Raw genomic sequence first — 27,493 nt, 5'->3', positions numbered from 1 at the left:
GGCTCAGGTTATTTTTCTCACCTACAATGATAATTCTATGCCGTGCCCCAGCCCTGTGATGCACCCATCTATAGTGGCATTTCCGAGGGGCTGCCGTCACATCTGAATTTCTCCCCGGAGGGCTAAATTGCCCATGGATATGAACAGACAACACCTGCACTGAGCTCAGCACGAGCTTGCATGGCTAATGGGCCCAGCTGACTACTGGGACATGTTTGCAGGATGCAAGGACATAAGGGACCATTGGAAGCATCCCTTCTGCATCCCGCAGGCCCGAGAACGCCCCCAGAATCATTCCCAGAGCAGATCCTTTGGAGCAGCAGTCTCCAGCCTTCTTAAGTGCAAGACCACTTTTACAAATTAAGACAAGCCAGGATCTACCCCAAACCCAAATCTCCTTGTCCCACCTCCATCCCTAGCCCTTCTCCAAGGCCCCACCCTGCTCATTCTGTGCAGATGCGGGTACAGAGCTGGGGAGAAGGGGACACCCTGACATCAGTGGCCCCTCTCTTCTGCTGCCCCACCCTGTACAGCAAACAGAAGCCCCCCGGGGGGCCTGCTCGAAAGCTGAGGCCAGGAGTAGCACAGCAGTCAGGGGGAAGGCAACTGAAGTGCTCTAGCTCCAGGCCAAACCAGTCAGGGTCTCCTGTCAGAGGCTGCAAGATCTACCACAAGATCCCAGTCTCCAGGCTGGTGACCAGTGCGTTAGAGAGACAGCCTTGAGCTAAACATTCCCAGAGATGAGGAATCGGCCATGACCCCTGGTAGATAGTTACGGTCACCAATGAACTCATGTGCAGATTTCCTGCCAGAATTTCTTTACTTTCAACCTCCAGCCACTGGCTTGTGCAGCACACCTGTGTGCTCCGCTGGGAGGCCTGTTACCTAATATTGTATCCCCTAAAGGTACCTACAGACTGTTACTAGCTCACCCTCCCCCACCTTTGCTCAGGTAGTTAGACTATGGGCCTATCACAGCAAGGCAGGTGTTAATCTTATACTAATTCCTGGGACTCCTCTCTGAGCCTCCTCAATGTCCCCACCTCCACCTGCGACCATGGACACCAGAATAGGACACGGGATTGCAGCTGCAGTCAGACCTGTGCCAATGACAGAGACCCAATCACTGCTCTGCGTGTCCCTGGGAGCCCCTGTGTTCGGTCCCACCCACCGGACCCTTGTGGGGCTGAGTCTGAGCCGGGATCCGGCCCTGCCTCCGGCTGGGGGGTTCCAGCTCCACTCTCGGGTGCAGCCTCCGTTCCAGCCCCTCCCACTGGGAGTGGAGACCTGAGCCCCAAATGCCAAATCCCTGAGCCTGGCTTCAGCTCCCCTCCCCCAGACTCTGCCATTGCCTCAGCGCATCCCTCCCAGAGCTGCCCCTTGGGCGCCCCACGATTCCCGATTCGCTCTTGCGGGTCACATGATCATTACAGCAAACAGACCGGGGCTTTGGAAAGGGTTCAGTAAAACAATTTGCCTACTTTACCCAGCACAGGCCGTCCTGCATTCATCCCCCTTCTGGGCACTGGCAGGGCCTCAGACCCCTCGGAGAGCTCACATTGGCCCTAGGCTCACCGCTAATCATCTGTCATCATTACGTAAGCACAACGCCCCAGAGCTGCCCTGCCCTGGGCCCAGAAGTTCTTCCCTCCCCTCAGAAGGGCCCTTAATGGCTATTTACAACTAACACTGGTTAATTGTCTCAGAAGCCCAGGTATGGAGACTGGGGATTTGCCAGAGTGTCTCCAGCGCCAGCCTCTTGCATCCAGACGCCACGTCACTCTCGGAGGCAGAGCGAACCCCCCCGGGACGGCCCAGAGCTGGGTTATAACCAGTGCCCGGCCCTGTGCTGGCTCTCGGCGCCGGACGCTGCTGCAGACGCTGGGCTGAGAGAGGCGCGGGACGCGGCTGCCTGAGGGGGGTTCCAGGGAAGACACGTCCCTCTCAGCACTCACAGGTACCAGCTCTGGCCGAGGGCTCCCCTGCCCCCCAGCCCCAGGGCAGCGTGGGTGTGAGGGGCAGAGTCGGTCTGGGCCCTTTGCGCTCTGCAGAGCCACAAACATCCCAGGCCCTGCCCAGGGGAGGATTCCCGCCAAAATATCCTGGAGTAAATGTGCATCGTTGGGTGCCCCTCCCCCCCGGCTGCTGCCTCCGCCCCAAGGTGGCTGCATCTCTGTGCACAGGGGCCCTCGGGCTGAGCGGGGGGGGGGGGGCAGACGTTCGGTACCAAACCAGCCCTCAGGCCGGGCAGCACTTTGCTCAGGCCCCACTGGGGAAGCTCCCCCGACAGTGAGAGCTGGTCAGAGCGCGGGGGCGAGTGTCCAGACACTGCCCCTCCTGCATCGCTTTGCTCAGGCCCCACTCTGCTCCCGTGTCTCTGTGGCAAGGAGTTCCACAGGCCCAGCAGGGATCCTGGGAAAGGGTTTCCTTTGTCCGGCTGTGGGTCAGACTGTCCGTGGGGCTGGATGCTCCTTGGCCCTGGCTGGGGGCACTGTGAGCACCTGCCTGCTCTGGTTTCTTTATCAAGAGCTCCAGAGGGTTTGGGGTCAGGAGGAGCCATGACATCGTCCATTCCGACCGCCCGTCTCACCCAGTTACACCCGCCCCAGGCGCCTCCCGCGGGGTGGGGAGCTGGCAGGTTGTAGGACTTTGTCAGCCTTCGAGCCACGGAATTGGCCATATTATCCGGGGTAGGACGGTTTGGTTTAGTGGGGGGTTTTCCAGTTCATATCCTATAAGAAGAGAATGTAGCCTGATATTGAGAGGAGAAAGGCAGTTAGAGGATGTAGACTTTTTCTTTGTTATTGTTCTGTTGTTGTTGTTTTGTTGTTGCATTTGGCGATACAGAGCCAGCATGGGAAGGGTTAACCAGCTGATCCGTGCGAATCCTAGCGCAAGCGGCGGTGGCATGGCAGTTACAGGAGCTGTGACCCTGGGAGACCATTTTTTAAGACCAGCACACCGAGGGGGAGCTTGGGAAATAGCATCACTCGGAGTGGCCGTGTCACAGCAGCATGCTGGAATTGGGCCTTAGGAGGATTTTTTTAAAAGACACTTTTGTAATGGGGACCCCACGGAGGCGCCCACAGGAATCACTTTGTGCAGTCGGAGGCCCACTGGCGCCGGGCGCACGGCTCGCTTCGGGGGTTACATGACGTTCTGTTTGCACCCAGCCAGCTGTGGACGCACCCACGTGTGCCCCACGTTTCCTGTTTCCTTCAGTTTCCTAACCCTGGTGAGTGGGCTTTCCCTACTGCTACTGGCTCTCACATTTCACTGGGTATTTCGGGCGCTGTCCAGGCCGCTGCCCCTTTCTCTGCTCTGCCGTTGTGTGTTGTGTGACCACAATTGGCCCTTTCCCTGTTGCAATGAGGGGTTTGGTTTTCATCGAACCCTCTGCTGTGTGCAGTGGGGGGTGTTCGTCTAGCCGGTCCATGCTCTGCTCCTGAGCACGTCGCGGGGGGATACGGCACCACCCGCCAGGACGGTGCTGGGGACTGGGAACACTCAGGGAGATTAGAGGGGCCATTCAAACCCACGACTCCATAGTACCGGGGGTGTCGGCTTTCCCCGCAGTGACTGGCTCCCTGTCACCCCGGGCAGGGCGCTGGGAAAACGATTCTCGCCACCTTACGCGACTGCTCCTCGGAGTGGTTGGTTCTGTTCCCCGCCAGAGGAAAGAGCCAGCGCGGCGAAACACCACAGCACAGCAGCAGGGAGAGGCAGAAAACCATTGTTTAAAAGCCCACGATGAATCCCAGTGAGGAAGATAGAGAGGGGCAAAACGCTGGAAATCGAGTGTGGAAATGGGATTGGGAAGGGCAAAGAGGAACTGGAAGAACAACTAGCCAGAGACTGAAAACCTCACAGCAGCAATTGCGGGAGGTCCCTGCAGAGAAAGGAAATGAATTCTTTGCCTCAGGCTTCTGTGCTGGGGACGGGAGGGAGATTCCCAAACCTGAGCCCTGCATTTAGGGTTCAGAGCTGAGGACGTGTCCCAGATCGAGGTGTCGTGAGAGCAGGTTCTGGAACAAATTGCTAACTGAGCAGCTGCACGTTACCAGCACCACAGGGCATTGGACTCCTGAGCTGTGAGACCCTGGGCGAGCTTGAACACAGCAAGGAATCCTACGAAAAGTGGAATCTTGGGCAGATGACCATGATCCATTGAAACGAAATGTGAACATGAATTGACCTCGTTCATTTGACCACATATTTTATTGCTTTTTCACATTTCTGTTGACTTATTTTAGATACTTTTTACCATTTTTACCACATTTTACATGGAATATAAAAAGCATTTCTTTACATTTGATGTTATTTGATTTTGCATTTTAATTTTTTTATGTGAGTAGTTAAAATATATATTTTTATTTATACCTGTAATTTAGAGGGGCTCATATATTTTTATATATCTCTATTTAAAGCAATATTTATTGAATTTAAAAGTCATAAACTGTTTTGTACCCCATGGGAGCCATTGGTTTTGAATTGTTAAGATTTTTGTTCTGTGAAGCCGTGACCAATAGAACACAGGACTACTGTCCAACGGCTTTGGCTGGCTTCCTTTGAACTCGTACACAAACCTTTTCATTTTTACTCAAGCTTTGCTTTTTGTTTTTTAAACATACCGTCCCCAGCAGAAGTCTCTACTGAGCAAGGAGTGCAGTGCACAGCAAGCCGGTTCCAGGCGTTCTACGTCTGGCTGACACTGGCGGTACAAAGGCTCATGTGGGATGATTTTGGTGCCATCAAGCAGGGCTTCTCTCTTTGTCAAATGCACCCAGACCAAAAAGGGACAGGATTGAATTTCTAGCCCAGAACTTTAATCACGATGTGGGGCCACTTCTTGTCTTGTCCAGTAGCACTATAGTGGGTGAAATGTTATTTATTATAGAAAAGGGTTTGACCCCATTATACGTCAGGACACGGTTTCTTGATATTCACTTTAAAGCCATTACTTTTTGAAATTTTAATAAATTATTGACACTTTACATAGATTTTCACTTTTCTAATCCAGCTGCTGAGCTTAAACCTCATCATCTAAGAGTTACTGGAGATAGTTTTCCGCGGGGTAAATGGCAGTGTGTTCTGGGCAGTTCACAAGAAGACACTTTATCATGTGATAGGCCTTGTCAAGAGAATGTGCCAAGGCCAATTGCAGGTACCCAACTGACCTCTGCTCTGGACAGATGCCAAAACCAGCGCTAACTGATTTCAGTTTTTTGCACTACTCTGCATAGGGCTTGTCTAACTGGGTTTTTCTTTCTCTTGCTGACAATTTAGGTTGAGAAGGGGTTTGCAGTTGTTGCCAGAAGCAGCCAGGGCCGGGTTCAATATCTAGGGTGGAGTGGCCAACCAGTTAGAGAGGAAGAGCCAAAATTGGGGTGGGTAGAGTGCAAAGAGCCATGTATTATGTACTTATATATACAGAGGGGGGGTGGTGTATGGGGATAGATAGATAGATAGATAGATAGAGGGGGTGTGAGGAGATAGATAGATAGATAGATAGATAGATAGAGGGGGTGTGTGGAGATAGATAGATAGATAGATAGATAGATAGATAGATAGATAGATAGATAGATAGAGGGGGTGTGTGGGGATAGATAGATAGATAGAGGGGGTGTGTAGGGATAGATAGATAGATAGATAGATAGATAGATAGATAGATAGATAGATAGATAGATAGATAGATAGATAGATAGATAGATAGATAGGGGTGTGGGGATAGATAGACAACTAGATAGAGTACACAAAAATGTAGTGATAAAAATAACATTACAGAACATTTCAGACAACCTCCTCCCCAAAAAAGTCTCCAGTGGCTTAAAAATTCATGGTCAGTCCATGGATCTTCAGAGAACTTGACAAGGAACAAACATCAAATTAAAAAAACCCTTAAAGATACAATAATATTCTCACACTAAAAAAAGCATCCCCACCATGTATTTTAAATTTAACACAATTGCCCTATGATGTCCTGTGAGTTTTTTAAAATTAAGAACATAAGAACATAAGAACGGCCGGACTGGGTCAGACCAAAGGTCCATCTAGCCCAGTAGCCTGTCTACCGACAGTGGCCAGCACCAGGTGCCCCAGAGGGGGCGGACTGAAGACAACAATGAAGAGATTTTTCTCATGCCATCCTTCTCCAGCATCTGACAGAGGCCAGGGACACCATTCTTACCCCTTGGCTAATAGCCGTTTATGGACCTAACCTCCATGAATTTATCTAGCTTCTCTTTAAACTCTGTTATAGTTCTAGCCTTCACAGCCTCCTCTGGCAAGGAGTTCCACAGGTTGACTATGCGCTGTGTGAAGAAGAACTTTTGCTTATTAGTTTTAAACCTGCTACCCATTAACTTCATTTGGTGTCCTCTAGTCCTTATATTATGGGAACTAATGAAGAACTTTTCTTTATTCACCTGAATTAAGCTGAACTGAGAAATAATTTAGCACAATGTGAAGTGCCTGTTTCACTCCAGCTTGTTGAACTCTGGCATGGTTTCCTCATTTTTTTACTTATGAAGATGCTGGCTTTTTTATAATTCTAAAAATTCAGGTCTGTCCCAGACTGCAAATATGAGAGGCTCCAAAACAATAAGGGAGAGACCCATATCTCAGAATAATTGCTTCAGCCTGGCAAACAATAGCCTCTGAATTTTCTTTAAAGAAACACAGTGTCAGCTAGGAACATGCTGATTCTTTTTTTGCCCTGGAATTTAAATATGACGTCTGTGTTGGCTGACTTATTCTGCGTCCATGAAGACTTGGAGTTTAAGGTGCTCTGGCCCCCTTAATGATCCCCTTCTCCCCCAGAGCCAGGCACCCCCCCGCTCTAATCCGATCCCCCTCCCCCAGAGCCTGGCACCTCCTGCCATGCTCTAAGCTAGTGCCTGGGTCCTGGAGCTGCCAGCCCTGGTATGTGTACTCAGAGTGGCCGGCCGTGAGCAGTCTGGGTGCGTGGCTCAGAAGCAGCAGGCGCTGCATTTCCTTATTCAGAGAGTTGCATGTGGCCCGAGAGCTGTCCATCCCACACAGAGCTGGCTCCACCCCCACCCGGTGACCTGGGACATACACACCCAGCCCTGGGCACCTTTGGGAGGCCCTGCCCCCCACGCTCATGCAGAGCCTCAGCGTAGAAAAGAAACTTTTAATACAAGGGGAGGGACGCGGCGTTAATAAGGGAAAACACCCGAGTTCAGGACCAAACCTCGAGTGAACGTCCAGGCTCCAACAGGCTGGGCAAGGCCCTTTGCCTGGCAGGTTCCTACGTCCAGCAGCATGAATGCCCCTTCACGTGCCCAGCCCCTCCCTGCCCCCACTCACAGTCGCTGCCCTTGGCCAGAGCAGACCCAGAGTTCAGAGGCGCCATCCGCCTGCTTGCTGCTGCTGCCCTGCTGGCCCCTCCTCCTGCCCCTCCATCGCTGCCCTCCCGCCCCTCCATCGCCGCCCTGCTGGTCCCTCCTCCTGCCCTTCTTACTGCCTGCCTGGGGATTGCGTGGAGCTGCTGTCAGTCACGCCCTGGCCCTTCCCCTGAGCTGTGTCCTGCTGGGATGATTCCCCAGCACAGGCCTGGGCAAGGTGTGGGATTTTTCCACTTCAGATTTTGAGCAGCCACATAACTGGGGAGCTGCCCCCAGCCTGGACTCACCAGCCCGGCTTTCATTGCATTAAGGAGCTGAGATGGGTGGAGGGTACTGCCCTTTCCCAGACCTCCCAGCATTCAGTAACTAAATTGCCTGTAAAGGGTTAGACCCAGATTAATGGGTATCCGGGAAGTGTTGGCAGGGAGCCAGCAGAGCCAATGGGAAGAGAGGGAAAGATTAAAAAAAAACCAAATTTTGCCTGTTTCAGTTTCCTTTTGTGTGTGAGTTTAGAATGGGAGCCAGGGGGAGAGAGAGAGGTGGCCTGAACTAGGAATAAAGCCTCAGATTTTTAGTGCTATCCATGCCTGAGGAAGGACTGAACCCTGAAACAAAGGATACGTAAGTGAACAGAGAATGTTTAGTTAGACACAGTCTGGTTAGTTTCTTTGTTTTTAGTTTAGACAAACTCTCTGTTAAACCCCATGTACTGTAAGTGAAACTCAGTGCCACGGAAGCTGTTCCCTGGGCGTTAACCTTTGTTTGGTGGCTCTGTAACTCCCAGCAACCAAGTACACATTACCAGATGTATCACCTTTACCTTGTGAATACAATCATCCTTTTAAGACTGTGATCTGACACCTGTGTCCTAAGAAAAAGCCGGAGGTTCTGAGGGCCCGGGCCTGAGACTGAAGTTCCGCTGTTAAGAAATTACAGTTTGTTTCCAAGCTCTCTCCCAAAGGAGGGTTACCGAGCTTGGGATTATCCCATTGGAAAAATGTCCTGAATTTGTTTTCTGGCTTTGAAAGGGGCTTTTGCATTTGGGTGGTGGCAGTGAATCACTGATAGTCGAGTCCAGGGAGTCTGTGACATTGGCGAGGTTTTTAAGCAGAAGCCTTTAGGGGCAGGGCATTTTAAAGTCTCTTGCAGGCCCCCGTCATCTGCAGTTGAAGTGCAGAGTGGGGACACTGACCAGTACCCAGCCTTGTGTTTCCTGCTAGTGCCTGTTGAGGTTTCCTGCAGCAGGACAGGTAGGAGTTAGTGATGGGGAGAGCACCACACGTCCTGGAATTGGGATTCGTGTGGCCAATTTCTCATAATTCGTTTGTCTGACTAACAAAACTCAGGGTACGTCTAAACTACATGGCTCCATCGACGGAGCCATGTAGATTTGTTTGTTTGGCAAAGTCAAATGAAGCCACGATTTAAATGATCGCGGCTTCATTTGCCTTTGCCTATGTGTCTAATCTACATGCCTTTGCCGACAGAGGCATGTAGTCTAGACACAGCCTCAATGTGTGAAAAGAGACCAATTTCCTTCCACTATGAGAACAGCCTCAAGCCGTGCATGTCGTGTCTCATACTCCCATTGTCTCTCCTTCCAGGCACTTTTACTGCGACCCTCACCCTAGGGCCTGGGCACATAGAGGAACTGAAGGGAATTCTCCGTTCTGCCTTGAAGTTGGAGAACTTCTTCCCTGCTCCATGTCACATTCCAACACCACTGTCTTCGCCAACCCCTCCACCTTCATCCTGCTGGGCATCCCTGGCCTGGAGAGAGCCCAAGTCTGGGTCTCCATCCCCTTCTGCACCATGTACGCCATAGCCCTCTTGGGGAACTTTGCCATCCTGTTCATTGTGAAGACAGAGCCGAGCCTCCACGAGCCCATGTACTATTACCTTTGCATGCTGGCCGCCACTGACCTGTTCCTTACTACGTCTGTCCTTCCCAAAATGCTGAGCATCTTCTGGTTCAATTCCAGGGAGATCGATTTCAATTGCTGCTTCATCCAGATGTTCTTCATTTATGGCATCTTCACAATGGAGTCTGGGATCTTCGTGGCCATGGCTGTGGATCGCTACGTGGCCATTTCCAATCCCCTAAGATATTCTGCCATCATGACAGACCCAGTTTTGGTCAAGAGCGCCCTGGTTGTCGTACTGCGCGGCATCATACTTGTCCTCCCCATGGTCCTTCTGGCAAGGCAGTGGCCATATTGCAGAACCAACATTGTTGCCTATACACAGTGTGGGCACATGAACGTGGTGAGTCTGGCTTGTGCTGACACCCACATCAGTAGTCACTTTGGCCTGTTTTTGATAATCTGTGTGCATGGCGTGGATGTGTTTTTTATCGCTGTGTCCTATGTGCAGATCCTCAGGGCCATCTTCCGCCTCCCCACAAAGGACGCCCGGCTCAAGACTTTTGGGACCTGCGGCTCCCACCTCTGTGCCATTGCACTATTTTATGTCCCAAGTCTGTTCTCATCCCTCGTTTTCCGTTACGTCCAGAATGTGCCTCTGTATGTCAATGTTCTCATGTCCAGCCTGCATCTCTTGCTGCCCCCCATGCTAAACCCCATCATCTATGGGGTGAGAACCAAACAGATCCGGGACAGGCTGCTCCAGCTAATTACACGTAAAGGCTCCTAATGTTTGGTCCTGGGGCTCTGGCTCTTGGAGGGAGCTCCGTGGGGCGAGAAGCTCATATGACTCTTGAAGCTTCTGGCCAGTCAGAGACCTTAATCCCTGTTGCTGCCCTCACTGCTGTGTCAGGGGGAGACCCTGGGGATGGGTCTGGGCACAGCTCTCAGACGCATCGGGCCAGCACCTTGCTCATTGCAGGAGTCTGGACACCTGCAGCCCAGCCATCTACTCCGCCTCTCTGTTTCCTACTTATCATCCCAGGACCACTGAGGTGGGCTTCCTCTACTCCTGGGCAGTGACAGGAGATGCTATGAGGACACAGTGCTGGGCCTCACACATCAAACAAGGGCAGAGAGGGAAGCTGGGAAGCCGTATAGAAGCAGCAGAGGGTAGGGAACATGTTTGTGTGGCAGGTGGGTGAGGCTCTGCAGACACACCCTTAGATCCCTTTCTACAGGACTCCTTCCTAGACAGTCACTTCCCATTCTGTGTGTGTGAAACTGATTGTTCCTTCCTAAGTGGGGCACTTTGCATTTGTCTTTATTAAAGTTCATTCTGTTTCCCTCAGACCATTTCTCTAGTTTGTCCAGATCAGTTTGAATTTTCACCCCCTCCTCCAAAGCACTTGCAACCCCTCCCATCTTGGGATCATCTGCAGACTTAAAAAGTGTCCTCTCTATGTCAATATCTAACTCATTGATGAAGATATTGAACAGTACGGGTCCCAAAACAGATCCCTGCAGAACCCCACTTGTTATGCCCTTTCAGCATGACTGGGAACTGTTAATAACTACTCTCTGAGGCTATGTTCACACACTGAGTTTTGCCGGAAGAGGCAAAGCAAATAAAACGTGGATTAGCATTTTCTCACACTTCATTTGCATAATCTCTTCCAATGTGTTTTTGAGCAAGGGGTTTTTGCACAAAAGCAAGCAGTGTGGACATTTCCTTTTTGAAAACCCCCCCTTTCACAAGATCGTTATACCTCCTTTTTTGAGGCGTAAGGATCTTGCACAAAAGTGGGTTTTTGTGCAAAAAGGAAACATCCACACTACTTGTTTTTGTACAGGGGGCATAGGATGCCATTGCCGCCTTCAGTTCGGCACCTCCACCAGCCACAGTGTGCAAGTAAGGAGAGCATGGTGTGGGATTTCCACCCAGGGTTTTTACCCCTTTTAACCAAGCCCAGAGACTCTCAGCACATCTGTCTTCTACGTCCATCTCCACCTCAGTCTAGCTGAATTTATTTTTAATATATAAGGCAACACCCACTCCTTCCCCCCACCATCCTTCCTGAGCAAGCTGCACCCTTCTGTACCAATATTCCTGTTGTGCGTATTATCCCATCCGGAGCCCGGGCCTCAGGGTTCCTCACCCCTGCAGTATTGGCTAATGCACGAATCTCCAAAGGTCCCAGGTACGATTCTGGCTGCAGACGACCGGGGTCTGCCAGGGATACACCTGCACGTGATAGAATGAGAATCCTGGGACATGTGAGGGCCTAGAGAAACAGAGCAGGAACCACTGGGAGTGGCCTGACTCAGTGGCACATGGACATTCACCCCAGGACGCTGCGGGGGGTTTGCTTACCAGCCCCGTGAGTGCCTCATGGCCAGGGATGCACGTTCATTGCTCAGTCTGGAGGCTTTTCGGGCTCAGGTTATTTTTCTCACCTACAATGATAATTCTATGCCGTGCCCCAGCCCTGTGATGCACCCATCTATAGTGGCATTTCCGAGGGGCTGTCGTCACATCTGAATTTCTCCCCGGAGGGCTAAATTGCCCATGGATATGAACAGACAACACCTACACTGAGCTCAGCACGAGCTTGCAGGGCTAATGGGCCCAGCTGACTCCTGGGACATGTTTGCAGGATGCAAGGACAGAAGGGACCATTGGGAGCATCCCTTCTGCATCCCGCAGGCCCGAGAACGCCCCCAGAATCATTCCCAGAGCAGATCCTTTGGAGCAGCAGTCTCCAGCCTTCTTAAGTGCAAGACCACTTTTACAAATTAAGACAAGCCAGGATCTACCCCAAACCCAAATCTCCGTGTCCCACCTCCTTCCCTACCCCTTCTCCAAGGCCCCCCCCTGCTCATTCTGTGCAGATGCGGGTACAGAGCTGGGGAGAAGGGGACACCCTGACATCAGTGGCCCCTCTCTTCTGCTGCCCCACCCTGTACAGCAAACAGAAGCCCCCTGGGGGGCCTGCTCGAAAGCTGAGGCAGTCAGGGGGAAGGCAAGTGAAGTGCTCTAGCTCCAGGCCAAACCAGTCAGGGTCTCCTGTCAGAGGCTGCAAGATCTACCACAAGATCCCAGTCTCCAGGCTGGTGACCAGTGCGTTAGAGAGACAGCCTTGAGCTAAACATTCCCAGAGATGAGGAATTGGCCATGACCCCTGGTAGATAGTTACGGTCACCAATGAACTCATGTGCAGATTTCCTGCCAGAATTTCTTTACTTTCAACCTCCAGCCACTGGCTTGTGCAGCACACCTGTGTGCTCAGCTGGGAGGCCTGTTACCTAATATTGTATCCCCTAAAGGTACCTACAGACTGTTACTAGCTCACCCTCCCCCACCTTTGCTCAGGTAGTTAGACTATGGGCCTATCACAGCAAGGCCGGTGTTAATCTTATACTAATTCCTGGGACTCCTCTCTGAGCCTCCCCAATGTCCCCACCTCCACCTGCGACCACGGACACCAGAATAGGACATGGGATTCCAGCTGCAGTCGCAGCCATGCCAATGACAGAGACCCAATCCTGCTCTGCGTGTCCCTGGGAGTCCCTGTGTCAGGTCCCACCCACCGGACCCTTGTGGGGCTGAGTCTGAGCCGGGATCCAGCCCTGCCTCCGGCTGGGGGGTTCCAGCTCCACTCTCGGGTGCAGCCTCCGTTCCAGCCCCTCCCACTGGGAGCGGAGACCTGAGCCCCAAATGCCAAATCCCTGAGCCTGGCTTCAGCTCTGCTCCCCCAGACTCTGCCATTGCCTCAGCGCATCCCTCCCAGAGCTGCCCCTTGGGCGCCCCACGATTCCCGATTCGCTCTTGCGGGTCACATGGTCATTACAGCAAACAGACCGGGGCTCTGGAAAGGGTTTAATAAAATAATTCATCTTCTTTACCCAGCGCAGGTGATACCGAGATCCAGGTAACACAACAGCCCCTGCGCCCCATTGCCCACCTCTGTGTCCTACCGCCCTAGGCCAGAGCTCGGAATTCGGCCAGAGCCCTCTAAGGTGTCCAGGGGCCTCCTCCTGCAAGTCCTGGCTTCTCCCCCAGCCAGAGTCTGTCCCTGCTGCACCCACAGCCCTGCCCCAGAGTCCCCTCAGCCGCCCTCAGGCCTCTCTCCTGCCCCAGCGTCTTCTAGCTCCTCCGGTCACTGTGGTTTTGAAGGGCTGGACCAACCCTCCTCCTTCTGTGCCCTCTTCTAGGGAGGTACCGTCCCTCCCACCCTGCCCCATCTGCAGAGACCCTGGAGGAAGCTGGTTTGATCTCGACTGCAGTGACTCCTTTCTCGTGTCGGCTGAGAGCTCACTAATTGCTGGGAGTCGTTAATGTGCAGCCTGTTCATAGACAGATGCCCCACCCCAGCCTCTGGCCTCGGGGCGCAAGGCGAGTGAGTGAAGGGTGCTGGAAAAGCCCAAAGACATGAGGTACCGATGGTTCACGCACCCCAACGCGAGTCACTGGGGCTCCCTCCTGTCTGCTTGTACCCGGACAGTCTGGGGTTTGGTGTCGCTGTCCAGGTGCCTCTTACAGTTGCCAGGCACCCTGTTTCCAACCAGACAGTCTGTTCAAAGGATATCTGGCAGACTCCAGGTGCTGAGAGGTGGAGGGAGGGTCCAGTTCATTAGCCCACCTCAGCCCAGCTCATCCAGGGCTGGAGTTGAGAGGTGCCCCCTGTGGAGGGCAGTGAGGTGGAAATGATCCAGTGAGGGAGGAGTGGGGAGGAGAGGAGTGAGTGACAGTGGAGGGTCCGTGAGGGAAGAGGTGGTGAAGGGGACTCATCCTTAATTGACAAGGGTCAGTAGTTAGTGGGGAAATAAGGCAGGGATGAGGCTTTTGGAGAAGAGACATAGCATGGGGCCGCAGGGGTCCAGGTAATAACAATTAGAAAGGGGACAACGATGGGTCACTGATAGAGTAACCTTTGGCCAGGAAAGGGTTGAATGTTTCTTTGTTCATCCAGTCAGTGTTTCACGGAAGAGGGCCCAGAACCAGGTCATTAGCCATCTCTGCATGGAGCTGGGTCTGCGAGCCAGGGCTCCAGGAGAAAACCTTACGTCCCTTTCTGTGCTAAGACTCGGAGCAGCCTGACCTGGATCTCTTTGGTCCTCACCCCATAGATGATGGGATGTAGCATGGGGGGCACCAGGAGGTACGCATTGGCAATGATAATATGGACGTGTGGGGACACATTGTGACCAAACCGGTGTGTGAGGAAGGAGAAGAAAGCGGGGATGTAAGAGGCTAAAATGGCACACAGGTGGGAGCCGCAGGTCACAAAAGTCTTGATTCGGGCATCCTTGGTTGGGAGGCGGAAGATGGCCCTGAGGATCTGGGTGTAGGACATGGCAATGAAAGACACATCCAGACCCATCACAAAGAATGCCAGAAAGAGCCCATAGTAACTACTGATGCGGACGTCAGCACAGGCCAGCTTAACTACGGCGATGTGCTCGCAGTACGTGTGGGGGATGATGTTGGTTCTGCAATATGGCCACTGCAAAGCCAGGAATGTATAAGGGAGTATGATGAGGGCACCACGCAGCACCAGGGCAAGGCCCATCTTGGCCACCACAGGCTTTGTCAGGATGGTGGAATGTCTCAAGGGATCACAGATGGCCACGTAGCGATCCACAGCCATGGCCACGAAGATCCCTGACTCCATCACTGAGAAGGAATGAATGAAGAACATCTGGGTGAGGCAGGCATTGAAATGTATCTCCCTGGAATTGAACCAGAAGATTGCCAAAGTTTTGGGCAGGGTGGATGTGCACAGGGCCAGGTCACTGATGGCCAGCATGCAGAGGAAATAGTACATGGGCTCATGGAGTCTTGCATCTGTCTTCACAATAACGAGGATGGTGAAGTTCCCCAAAAGGGCAGTAGTGTAGATGATGCAGAAGGGGATGGAGATCCAGACGTGGGCCCCCTCTAGGCCAGGGATGCCCAGCAGGATGAAGGTGGAGGGGTTGGTGAAGTGGGTTGTGTTGGGCTCTGACATGGATTCAGGGAGAAGGGGTCCGACTGTGAGGCAGAACGGGGTCTCCTGCACGTACAGCGCATTCCCCGACTTCTTGCAGGCGCCCAAGATCTCGGGTGACAGCTGCAGCACAAACTCCTGGATGGAGAGAGAGACAATGCGAAGAGGGAGGCTGCTGTGGTGGTGAAGCAGACAGGGGGCTCTTTACAAACGAAAGAATGAGCGTTTCCTTCTACAGAGACATCAGACATGACCAACTGGGCAGTGAATGCCAGTTCCATCGCTGAGGGTGCTCCTGGTGCCAGTGTTTCGTACACGTTGCGGTGTGTGAAACCTCTTTAGTCCTGTCCCCCCCCTCGGAAACACGCCTGTGGACACTGGCTACGTCTCTTTGTTAGCCCACAGAACACTGGGCCTAGGGCAGTTATGCTAAGACAGACCGAGAAGAGTCCAGCAAAGGGTTCTGGGTCGTCCCTGAACAAAATTTGAGACATGAGTTGAGCAAGGCCGTATTTCAAATTCCTGCCTAAGCAACAAAAAATGAGATAAGTGAACAGCTGCATTTTTGTGCTTGCTGAGCTGAACAGCTTGCTTAAGAAACTGATAAGAAAACTCCCTGTCTCCTCGTTGGCTGGTACTTGCCTTCTGTCGTAATACGAAAGTTGCTGATGTCTCAAGGCCACCTTGTAGAGTTGGCAAGGTCTGCATGCATGCTTGAGTGTCTAACTAACAAAGGAGGGTGGGTTGCTTCAGTGAACAGTCGATGACACGACGGAACTGTTTATAGAACCCCACTTGCTATAGGAATCGGGGCTGGTTCTCAGTGGAGACAGGCTGCTCTCTACTGTCGTGTGCACTCTTCAATAAAGAGTTTTGTGATTAGACCTTGCTGGTGTTGCCTGTCTCTTTGCGGTCAGACAATGAACTGAAGCCGTCTGGGTTCAAGTACCCGACATCTTTGTTCCTTACTGCAATGAAACGCAGGTTAGAGAGCCCCATTCGCCCTGTTGCTCAGTATCTGAGCAGGGAAAGATGACTCTCTGCCCACACCTGTGCTGGAGGGGGGCAGGGGACATCCCAAGACAGTCAAGGTAAACACCTGCTGCCATTGAAAGCCGGGCCACAGAAATGGCTGCTCATTCCCAGCAGTGGCCAAACCAAGGACCATGTTGTGATGGGAGGGAGAAGAGCCTGAGCTCAGGTTTGTCCCCCCCGCCCCCCCAGCTGTCTAAGGGACTCAGCAGAGGAAATGGCAGTTTCCAAGACATGAAATGAAAATGGGGGACGATGCCGTTGAGGAAAAATCTTTGGCTTCTGAGCTGAGAGGAGACAAGGAGGCATGTGACAGACGAGAGTGAAATGAAGAACGAAAGGGAACGTTCAAATGGATAGAGCACCTGCAAACCCAGCAATAGAGACAGTGATTACTCCGGAACGGCTAATTCTCCAGTGTACACCCCACATAAAAACCAGGAAGAGAACCAAAACAGAGCCACCGTGGCACAACACCCAGGTAAAAGGAGCAGCGAGAGATAAAAACCTGTCTTTTAAAAAGTGAAAGTCAAATCCTAGTGAGGGAAATAGAAAGGAACATAAAAGTTGTCAAATTAAGTGTAAAAGTACAATAAGAAAAGCCAAAAAGGAATGTGAAGAGCAGCTAGCCAAAAACTCAAAAAGTAAAAGTACATCAGAAGCAGGAAGTTGGCTAAACAACCTGTGGGGCCGAGCCTCATTTGCATATCTAATGAGCCACCACTTTTTTCAGAAGAGGCTCTTGCGCGAGAAGGAGCGTCGACACTGCCCCTTCTTGCGCAGGAAAAACCCTCTTGCGCAACGCCATTCTTCCTGAAAAGTCATAGGTGTAACGGCGTTGCACAAGAGGGTTTCTCTTGCACAAGAAGGGGCAGTGAAGATGCTCCTTGCACAAGAGCCTCTTCTGAAAAAAGTGGTGGCTCAATAGGTATGCAAATGAGGCTCGGTGATATTCCATGCTTAGCCTCATTTGTATATTACTCGTGCAAGAAGCCGCGAGTGTAGACAAAGCCTTAATGTCAGTACTGGGCAAATTAGGCTGTGGGGCGGGGCAGGGCTGGAGGAGCTGGGGGTGCCGTGGGGCAGAGAGGAGGCTGTGGGGCATGGCAGGGGTGGAGGAGCTGGGGCTGCCATGGGGCAGAGAGGAGGTTGGGGTGTGACAAGCCTGGAGGAGCTGGGGGTGCCATGGGGCAGAGGAGGCTGTGGGGCGTGACAGGCCTGGAGGAGCAGGGGGCGCCATGGGGCAGAGAGGAGGTTGGGGTGTGACAAGCCTGGAGGAGCTGGGGGTGCCATGGGGCAGAGAGGAGGTTGGGGTGTGAAAAGCCTGGAGGAGCTGGGGGTGCCATGGGGCAGAGGAGGCTGTGGGGTGTGACAGGCCTGGAGGAGCAGGGGGTGCCATGGGGCAGAGAGGAGGCTGTGGGGCAGGGCAGGGCTGGAGGAGCTGGGGCTGCCATGGGGCAGAGAGGAGGCTGTGGGGCAGGGCAGGACTGGAGGAGCTGGGGTGCCGTGGGGCAGACAGGAGGCTGTGGGGCGGGACAGGGGGTCTCACACACGTGAGGGGCTGCCGGAGGGAAGCGGGGGGAGCTGCTCTCTCCTGCTGCCGGGCAGGGCAGGGCAGGGGGTCTCACACACGTGAGGGGTTGCCGGAGGGAAGCGGGGGGAGCTGCTCTCTCCTGCTGCCGGGCAGGGCGGGGCAGGGGGTCTCACACACGTGAGGGGCTGCTGGAGGGAAGCGGGGGGAGCTGCTCTCTCCTGCTGCCGGGCAGGGCGGGGCAGGGCTCTCCCTGCAGCGGGGCAGGTGCAGAGGGAATCTCAGGAAACGCTTCCTGCATGTGGAACAGGAGCCCCTGGAGCAGCTGCCGGGGCCATGGAAGCCCCTTGGCTGGAGGCTTCCCAGGGCTGCAGGGGCCATCCCTCGGGGTGGGGCAGAGCCAATCTTGCTCCATGGCAGGGACAGAGCAGCGCACAGGTGTGGGCGTGTGTCCCTGGGACTGTACAACATGGAACCCCAGAGTGGAGCCAGGCTCAGCCACACACATGCCCAGGGGCTCAGGGCAGGGGGGCTGGTGACATTTCATGGCCCCTGGTCTCCAGGAGGTTGGACTGGGTGGCCCGATGGCCACTTCTGAGCTCAGACCCTACAGATCTCTCCAGAGCCAGTCGCTCAGGCCTGGACAATTCTGGGTCTTATGGCACAGACAAGAGAACAGTCAATCTCCCTGAGCATCTGAACACACAGCGCTGAGCAACGACAGCTGTTTGCGTGGCACCGACTGGGCCTGGGGAACTCCTGGCCACAGAGCGTGCAGGAGCAAAGAGCTGAGCCCAAGGGGATTGACACAGGAATTGATCAGAGGGGGGGTGTTCCCACTCTTAGTTCAGTCTGTTTCACACCGTTAAATAAAAGACCTTGTTCTCACTGCTCGTAAGTTGCCGGGATGGCTTATTCTCTCTCTGCAGCAGGAGAGAGCAGCTTTCTCCATCGGCTCTATGGCAGCCCGTCAAGTGTTTCACTGACTAACACCGTTCACCTCCGCGCAGGCCCTGTGTGGCTGAAATGCAGCCACTTTAGCCCTGGAGCCCACGAGACAGAGCAGCCGGGAGCAACAGCTACAAGGGACAATTTGGTCGAGAGTCCAGGAGCAAACTCATCCCTCTGGGCAGGGCCTGGGATGTTCCGTGGCTCTGCAGAGTGCAAGGGGCCCCAGACCGACTCTGCCCCTCACACCCAGGCTGCCCTGGGGCTGGGGGGCAGGGGAGCCCTCGGCCAGAGCTGGTACCTGGGAGTGCTGAGAGGGACGTGTCTTCCTTGGAACCCCCCTCAGGCAGCCGCGTCCCCACCTCTCTCAGCCCAGTGTCTGCAGGAGCATCTCGCGCCGAGAGCCGGCACAGGGCTGGGCCCTGGTTATAACCCAGCTCTGGGCTGCACCACTGGGGTTCACTCAGCCTCTGGGGGAAAAGAAGAATCGAAATAGGCTGGAGACTACCCAGTCGGTGCTTCTGGGCTCTTTCTCCAGCTTTGGGAGCAAGCAGCAATTAAGGGCCCTTCCCAAAGGGAGCAGAGAACTCCTGGGCTCTGGGACAAATCCCAGAGGAATTGGTTGTTGTGCATGTTTGTGTATATTTGCATGTTCTGCATGTTCAGGCATGTTTGTGTATATTTCATAGTTCTAGTTGATTAGGAAACAAACTAGGGATGAAGGTTTCTCTCGACCGACACCCAGTGAATGCACAGTTGGGATGGGTGGGCGGCAGACAGACAGAGCTATGCACTGATGACTGTGGGGAGACACAGACACTGTCTGCAGGCACACGGCGCTGTACCTTGGGGACCAGAGATCAGTGGCTCTCGCCAGTAACTATCCCCCCTCTGGCCAGAGCCTTTCACCAAAGGAGTCTCCAAAACAGCCAGCAAGGGAAAGTCACTCAGAACATTTCCCCATTACACAGATGGGTAAACTGAGGCACAGGATGAGGTGACTTGGAGAGGGTCGCACAGAGAATGATGGAGAGGACCCAGGAGTCTGTGTTATCAATGGACTAGGCCATTGGTTCTCTGGGGAGTGACTACAGAGCATGGAGAACAGGTCTGATATGTTCACCGTGGCCTGTGTCACTGAGGAGACTCTCTGTAGCGTTAGTACCAGAGGGAGCTTTGTGAGCAGTGCAGATGTAAGGCGACCTGCCCTGGTATGTTGCATTGCTGCAGTCCAGCCTGGGAACTGACAAAGGCCTGTGTCACTGAGGCCAGGCCATCGGTCCCCAGGATGGGATGGGGTCTCCTAGCGAACAGGAGATGGCAGAAAGCACGTAGATGCTGCTATGGGAGATGGCAGAAAGCATTACTCACAGGCGCTGTTAGGAGAGAGCTCAGCATCACCCACACATCCAAGAAAATGCCCCAATTACGGATGAATTGCCCAGTTGTGGGTGTGACCGTGGCTGCCAAGCCTTCAAAACCCTTTGCTCTGCCCACCAGCAGCGCCTCTGCCCCGCTTGGGATCTGCTTCAGCCAGCTGTTCCATGCAAGAAGTGAGCCATTTTTGTGATGGTTGGTGGTGACTGGACGCTTTATACAATGGAGACCAGGGAAAATGAGAATTCAGAGGCTAACATGGGGAAAGAACAAGTTCAAAATGATTTGGACACTTTTGAATGACTTCAAACCCCAGGGCCTGCGGAAATGCAGCCTAGAACACTCAAGGGGCTGACTGAGGAGATAGGCGAGCCAGGGGCTAGCATTTGAAAAGTCCTGGATGATGGGAGGTGTCAGGGCTGTTCCCCGCTCTGGCACTCCGAGTGCAGAAGGTGGGGCCTGCAAGAAAATCCTAATACCCAGATTTTGGGGAATCTCTGCCACCATCAAGTGATTTTATTCCCAATACCGGGGTGAACACTTGACCCCACCCCCAGGGCACCCCAAGTTTTTGACCCAAAAGAGCTTGAAAAAGAAAAGAGAAAACCAAGCTGTGGTCCCTGGTCGCTGACCCCTCAGTCAGAGGCCTGCAGACGCCGGCAGACCTTCCAGGCTAGAAGAATCAAATCACCTTAAAAAGTGATTTTTATTACAAAACCAAAGAGAAACTTGCTAGCGCAGACTTGGTTGCTAGATGTCCCAGAGCAACTAAGGAAAACAAATTAAAACAGAGAAAACATCTGGGCACAGTGCTTGGATGGTAAATGGGGAGGGGAGGCAGAGATCCACACAGGGCAGTTCAAACCAAACCACCAAATAAAGAAAATCCCCTGATCACGACTAGATCCACGTTTCCTCTACTTACTTCCAATCTTTTCTTTATTCAGTCCACTGCCGTGCCCTGAATTCCTCAGCGGCATGGCCGTCCTGCCTGGGTTGAAATCATTTTGCCTCTCAACTCCTGGTTTCTCTCACCCACTCAAAGGAAGCCGGCAGGGAGCCTATATCCCATTCAAATTTCAATACCCTGTCTTGATTGGTTCTCCCGGCCCCCTGGCCAACACCTTTGCTAGCTACCGGAGTTTAACCTCTTAGTCACTGGATGCTGGTCAGCCTCCTCCTGTCCATTACAGAAGAGAGTTCGGAAGACTGTGAAAGGGCAAATCTAGTGCCCATCTACAAAAAGGGAAATAAGAACAACCAGGAAACGACAGACCAGTCAGTTTAACGTCTGTGCCAGGGAAGATGATGGAGCAGGTAATTACGAAATCCTTCGGCAAACATCTAGACGATGATAAGGTGACAAGGAGCAGTCAGCATGAATTTGTCAAGAAAAAATCACGTCCAACTAATCCCCTGGCTTTCTTTGACAGGGTAACAAGGCTGTAAGCAAGGAGGGAGGTGGTCCATGTGGTATATCTAGACGTTAATACAGCTGTTGACAACAGGCCTCACTGCCAAAGGCGCCTCCTGCTGGTCACTCATGGAATTAGCTCTTTGGTGCTGGAGCGCCCCCCTCTGGCTGGTTTCTCATCCACCGTTACTTGTTATTCTCGACCACTCTGTGCTAGGACCCACGTCCCTCCCAGACCGCGGCATCCTCCCTCTGGGTACTGCCCTGCCACAGGGCTCCACACTCTGGGGTCCTCCCCTCAGGGAACCCCCAACTCCTTATGCCCCCCTCACCTCAGTGACCCACGGCCAGGCTTCATCTAGCCCCTGCCTCAGGGGCAACCTGCAGCCTGACACGGCCCCTCAGCATTGGCCAGGGGTGTAGACCTGCTGCTCTGGCTGGGTCCCTGCAGTCCTAGTACTCTCAGGCCTTGCTTCAGGCCCTGCAGCCTGGGAGAGAGGTCAGGCCAGAGCCCCCCCCAGCTCTGCTCTGCTCTGCTCTGCTCTGCGTTAGCTGTAGCACCTAGCAGCCAAGTCCCGCCTGCTCCACTGCTAGGGCAAGAGTGAGTCTGTCTCCGCCCTGCCAGGAGCCCTTATTTATACTGCCCTCAGCTGGGCCCTAATTGGCTAATTCCTGCCGTAGCTGCTGGCCTCAGAGCTCCAACACACCAGCCCTCTCCTGGGCTGGGCTTTAACCCCTTTATGATGGACCCTCCCCCCCAGCTTTAGAACATGGGCTGGTGGACACCGATAGCCACCTCAAAGGTGCTTTGGACAAACACTCTCTTGTACCTATCGCTCCTCATGTCCTAACCCGCTGGGTCTGTGTATCTTATTGTGGTGCATTGTTGTGTGTAAAGTTAGACATATGGGCTGCGTCTAGACTGGCATGATTTTCCGGAAATGCTTTTAATGGAAAAGTTTTCCGTTAAAAGCATTTTCGGAATAGAGCGTCTAGATTGACACGGACGCTTTGCTGCAAAAGCACTTTTTGCGGAAAAGCGTCTGTGCCAATCTAGACGCGCTTTTGCGCAAAAAAGCCCCGATCGCCATTTTCACAATCGGGGCTTTATGCGGAAAACAAATCTCAGCTGTCTACACTGGCCCTTTTGCGTAAAAACTTTGCGCAAAAGGGACTTTTGCCGGAACGGGAGCAGCACAGTATTTCCGCAAGAAGCACTGATTTCTTACAGTGAGGAAATTCAAGCAGCTCTTGCAGAAATTCAAGCGGCCAGTGTAGACAGCTGGCAAGTTTTTCCGGAAAAGCGGCTGATTTTCTGGAAAAATTGGCCAGTCTAGACACAGCCAAGGGGTGTGGAATGCTTTGTGGTTTTAAATGTGAAATGAAAGCCATCCAGGGTGTTTCCAAGGCTGGGACACCTCAGTGTCTGGGCAATCATATGTAAATAGCCTTTTGTCCTTAAGTCTTAGCAGTGGTTGGTCCTAGGAAGTCACATGATCTTCCTAACTGGTAGGGACAGGCCAGGTAACTTCCCATGCAAAAGGGGGAATCTGTAAAACAATAGGGAACTAGAAGGTCTTTGTCTTTGTCTGGCTGGACACACCCCAGGGAAAGAACCCAAGATCCCAGGGTAAGGAAAAGCCCTGCTTTGGAAGGCTTTGCAACTTCTTTGGAGGATAGGGACATAATTCAAAATGACCTTAGCAAGTTAGAGAAATGGTCAGAGGTAAACAGGATGAGGTTTAATAAAGAGAAATGCAAAGTGCTCCACTTAGGAAGGAACAATCAGTTCCATACATACAAGATGGGAAGCGACTGTCTAGGAAGGAGCATGGCAGAAAGGGATCTAGGGGTCATAGTGGACCACAAGTTGAATATGAGTCAACAGTGTGATGCTGTTGCAAAAAAAGCAAATATGATTCTAGGTTGTATCAACAGGTGTGTTGTAAGCAAAACTCGTGAAGTCATTCTGCCGCTCTACTCTGCACTAGTTAGGCCTCAGCTGGAGTACTGTGTCCAGTTCTGGGCGCCACATTTCAAGAAAGATGTGGAGAAATTGGAAAGGGTACAGAGAAGAGCGACAAGAATGATTAAAGGTCTAGAGAACATGACCTATGAAGCCAGGCTTCATGAACTGGGCTTGTTTAGTTTGGAAAAAAGAAGATTAAGGGGGGACATGATAGCGGTTTTCAAATATCTAAAAGGGTGTCACAAGGAGGAAGGAGAAAATTTGTTCCTCTTGGTTTCTGAGGACAGGACAAGGAGTAATGGGCTTAAAGTGCAGCAGGGGAGGTTTAGATTGGACATTAGGAAAAAATTCCTGTCAGGGTGGTCAAATATTGGAATAAATTGCCAAGGGAGGTGGTGGAATCTCCCTCTCTGGAGATATTTAAGAACAGGTTAGATAGACATCTGTCAGGGATGGTGTAGACGGAGCTTGGTCCTGCCTTGAGGGCGGGGGGCTGGACTCGATGACCTCTCGAGGTCCCTTCCAGTCCTATGATTCTATGATTCTATGAGTCTTCTGTGACCTCACCCCATCACTCCCTTTAAGGGGCAGTGCAGAGCAGTCACCCCGTCAAAGCTTCTCATCAACAGATGAGGGAAGTGGCATTCCCAGAGAGCATCTCTCCGTACTCACAGTCTGGCTGTAAGGGCACACTGAGCGGGTTCCCAGCCACCTCGAAGGCATCGAGAGCATGCGAATGTGCGGAGGGCAGGGCTGTGCACACGCACAATGGGACATGACTACCTGGGAAGGGGTGTGATGCAAAGGGAGCGAGGCTCATTCCAGAGCATGTGCTAGATATGAGTCAACAGTGTGAAACTGTCGCAAACAGCAAATCTCACTCCGGGATGTATTAGCAGACATGTTCGGAGCAGGACAGAGTTAACTTCTGGCGAGGGAGGTTTAGGTTGGACATTAGGAAAAACTTCCTGCCTGCCAGGGTGGTCAGACACTGGAATAAGTTGCCTGGGGAGGTTGTGGAATCTCCATCCCTGGAGACATTGAAGAGCAGGTTGGACAGACACCTGTCAGGGATGGTGTAGAAGGTGTTTGGTCCTGCCGTGAGGGCAGGGGACTGGACTGGATGACTCTCAAGGTCCCTGCCAGTTCTAGACTCTGTAATTCCTGGGGACTTCCCTTTTCTAGGGGGTTCAAAGTCCTTCAGTGAAAGGGGCTGCCCCGTGTGTTGATAGTCACTGCTCTCTGATCACCTAGCAACAGCCCTGTGCATCTGCAGAAAGTGTTCGTGTCTCCCCGCTGGCATCTTTCTCCACGTCTCTGTCGACTGCCTACCCCTCCCGACGGGGCAATGACATGGGATGAAACCCTAGGGCGACCCAGGCAGAACGCACCCAGGTTCTCTCACTAATCAACTATAATTGTAAAATATAAACAAACGCGGAGCAGCCCAGAGCCCAGGAGTTCTCCTCGCCCTGTGGGACGGTCCATGCCGTGCTGTGGAAACGGCGCAATGGCAGACATGGGCAGAGAGACGGGATTTAGTGTCTCTAGTCTCCAGCCCTTTAGATGTTGGCTCGCCTAGAGGCTGAGCGAACCCCGCTGGGATTGCACTGAGCTATATAATAAACGGTGCCCGGCCCTGTGCCGGCTCTCGGCGCCGGACGCTGCTGCAGATGCTGGGCGGAGAGAGGTGGGGACGTGGCTGCCTGAGGGGGGTTCCAGGGAAGACACGTCCCTCTCAGCACTCACAGGTACCAGCTCTGGCCGAGGCTCCCCTACCCCACAGCCCCAGGGCAATGTAGGCGTGAGGGGATAGAGTCAGCCTGGGGTTCTTTCTGCTCTGCAGAGCCATGAAACACCCCAGGGCCCTTCCCATAGAGGATGAGTTTGCCAAAATGTCCCTTTGCTGGACACACCCTCCCACCATGGCTGATGGCGACACAGGGATCCTTGAGGAGGAGGGGCATTAGCAGCTGTACAATACATGGCCCCATTCTAAGGCTGTGAGCAGTCGTCTGCTCAGACCCCACTGAGGGAAATCTCCCCCTGCGGTAAGAACGGCACGAAGCCCTCAGGAGCCAGCGGCGTGTGAATGTACGAAGACCCTCATCTCCTCCTGCATCTCAGGTGCTGGGCTGGGGAGCTGTTACCAGCCTTTACTCTTCTCTCTAATCTTCATTGGAGAGCTCGGCTGCACTGGTGTCCCTGAGACATTCAAAAAGCAATTCAGGGGGAGGCAGACACCCAGGGTGGGAAATTCCCTCTCAAACACTTGGGTGCCCATATCAGCAACTAAAAACCAGGTCTCCTCAGTGAAGGCGTCAGGCAGCCTTAACTGAGGGTGATGCCACAATGGCCAGTCCATTTGTGAATCCCACTCAGCCACGCTCTTTGCTGCAGGAATGTCGGTGGCAAGGAGTTCCGCAGGCCAGAGAGGCAGTGTAAACACTCTTCTTTTCCTTGAACTAATCCCATGAACATTTTCCATTTTCCCCTGTGTCACCTTTTTTTCAAACTCTGTCTTTATTTTTGATAGTTGACATTTAACAGAGAACTTTCCGGAACTTGCCTTTTTGTTTGTGTGTTTGTCGGCTCTGCTTCTGTCTGACTGCAAACATCTGGTTGTGAACCAGCTGTGTGGGTGATCAGTCAGTTCTTACCTCTGGTGATCGGAACGACAGGTTCTACTGTCGATGGTGTTTAACACCCCCTGGACTGCTGATGGACTGCAAAGTGTTTCCTCTCTTTAAGCAAGATGAGAACTATTCCTAGAACATAGCTACTTTTTCTGCAACATTACCAGGTGTCCTTGTTCCCTCTAGAAACTGGACTCAAGTTTTCTAGAATTTCTCTTTTTTGGTAATATACTTGATAATCTTCTCTTTGAGATCGTAATTCTGATCTCTACAATCTCTGTTTTTTCCCTTTTCTCAGGTGCTGTGTATTGCTCCTCCTCCCATTTGATGCTTTCCCTTTGCCACTGAACCAGACTTTTAACAAAAGTTGTTCACTTTCTTGACTGGAATCCTGACTTTTTAGCTCTTTGGTGCCTTCTAATAAACCATCTTGTTAGTCTTGAAAGTGCTACACAGTCCTGTTTTTTGTTTCAGCTAGACTAGACTAACATGGCTACATCTCTATTACTATTCCCAGTTTTCAGTGCCAGTTTTCTGTCTCACTTTCCCCCGCTTTGGGGAATTGGCCCTTTTGAAGCACTAAATGTCTGGAGCTAGTACTGGCTGGGAACTCTTTTCTCCTTGGCCATGGGAATGCGATCAGTTCCATTCTTTAGTTTCCTCTCCTCTGCCATCTTCACCCTAGTTTCTCTCTTCTCTAAACTAAGCAGTCCCAGTCTTTCTGTCTGTCAACAAATAGCGACCTCCCCCCATCTCATAGCCTGTCTCCCCCAGAAACCTCATTTCTGTCTGCTCTGTCCTTTGCAGAGACAGGGTGACCAAAGCAAAGCACAGATCTAGAGGAACGTAAGCCCCATCTGATCCCTTGTGTATCCCAACACTGCCTCTGTTTTGGTCACTACAGCATATGAGAAGGTGTTTCCATGGTGTTGCTACGAGTGACACCCATTTATTTCCCTAATATCTGTTTCTTGTTGGTGCCTATTAAGGTTTCCCACACAAAGCTGTGTGGGGCTGATTGATGCCTGATGCTCCATCAAAATATATGACGGAGAATTTAATCCGAGGGTTCGGATGGGGGCCCCAAACCCCGACCAAATCAATTCCAGACACCCTTCTTAAGCAACCAGCTTTATTCAGGAATGCATTCCAGGGCAAAAACCTTCAGGATACTCAGGAAAAAGTTTCTGCAAAGTTTCTGCAACTGCCCAAACAAAAGGCAAGGACTTTTGTACTTTCTTACATGGTAATTACCCCTCTTTCACTGACCACTTACACTTGCATGCATACACAGGTCATGCCCCTTTGCAACAAATTCCCTCCAATCATCATTTGTCCCCGCACAGTCCCTTTGCAGGCCTTACAAC

The 27,493-nt window shown here is 52.4% G+C and overlaps 1 protein-coding gene across 1 annotated transcript; it reads right to left on the bottom strand.

The window, feature by feature from the left end:
- Positions 1–14,118: 14,118 nt before the first annotated feature.
- LOC102463100 (olfactory receptor 52E2-like) lies at positions 14,119–15,488 on the bottom strand. Its single transcript, XM_006131106.2, has one exon. The coding sequence runs from the start codon at positions 15,238–15,240 to the stop codon at positions 14,293–14,295; it is 948 nt and encodes a 315-aa protein (XP_006131168.2). The 5' UTR covers positions 15,241–15,488; the 3' UTR covers positions 14,119–14,292.
- Positions 15,489–27,493: the final 12,005 nt, after the last annotated feature.

Source organism: Pelodiscus sinensis, chromosome 1, assembly GCF_049634645.1.
Source record: "Pelodiscus sinensis isolate JC-2024 chromosome 1, ASM4963464v1, whole genome shotgun sequence".
In the NCBI taxonomy this organism is placed as follows: Eukaryota; Metazoa; Chordata; order Testudines; family Trionychidae; genus Pelodiscus; species Pelodiscus sinensis.
Note: the sequence above shows the minus strand (reverse complement) of the source record. Positions and strands in the feature narration are given on the sequence as shown.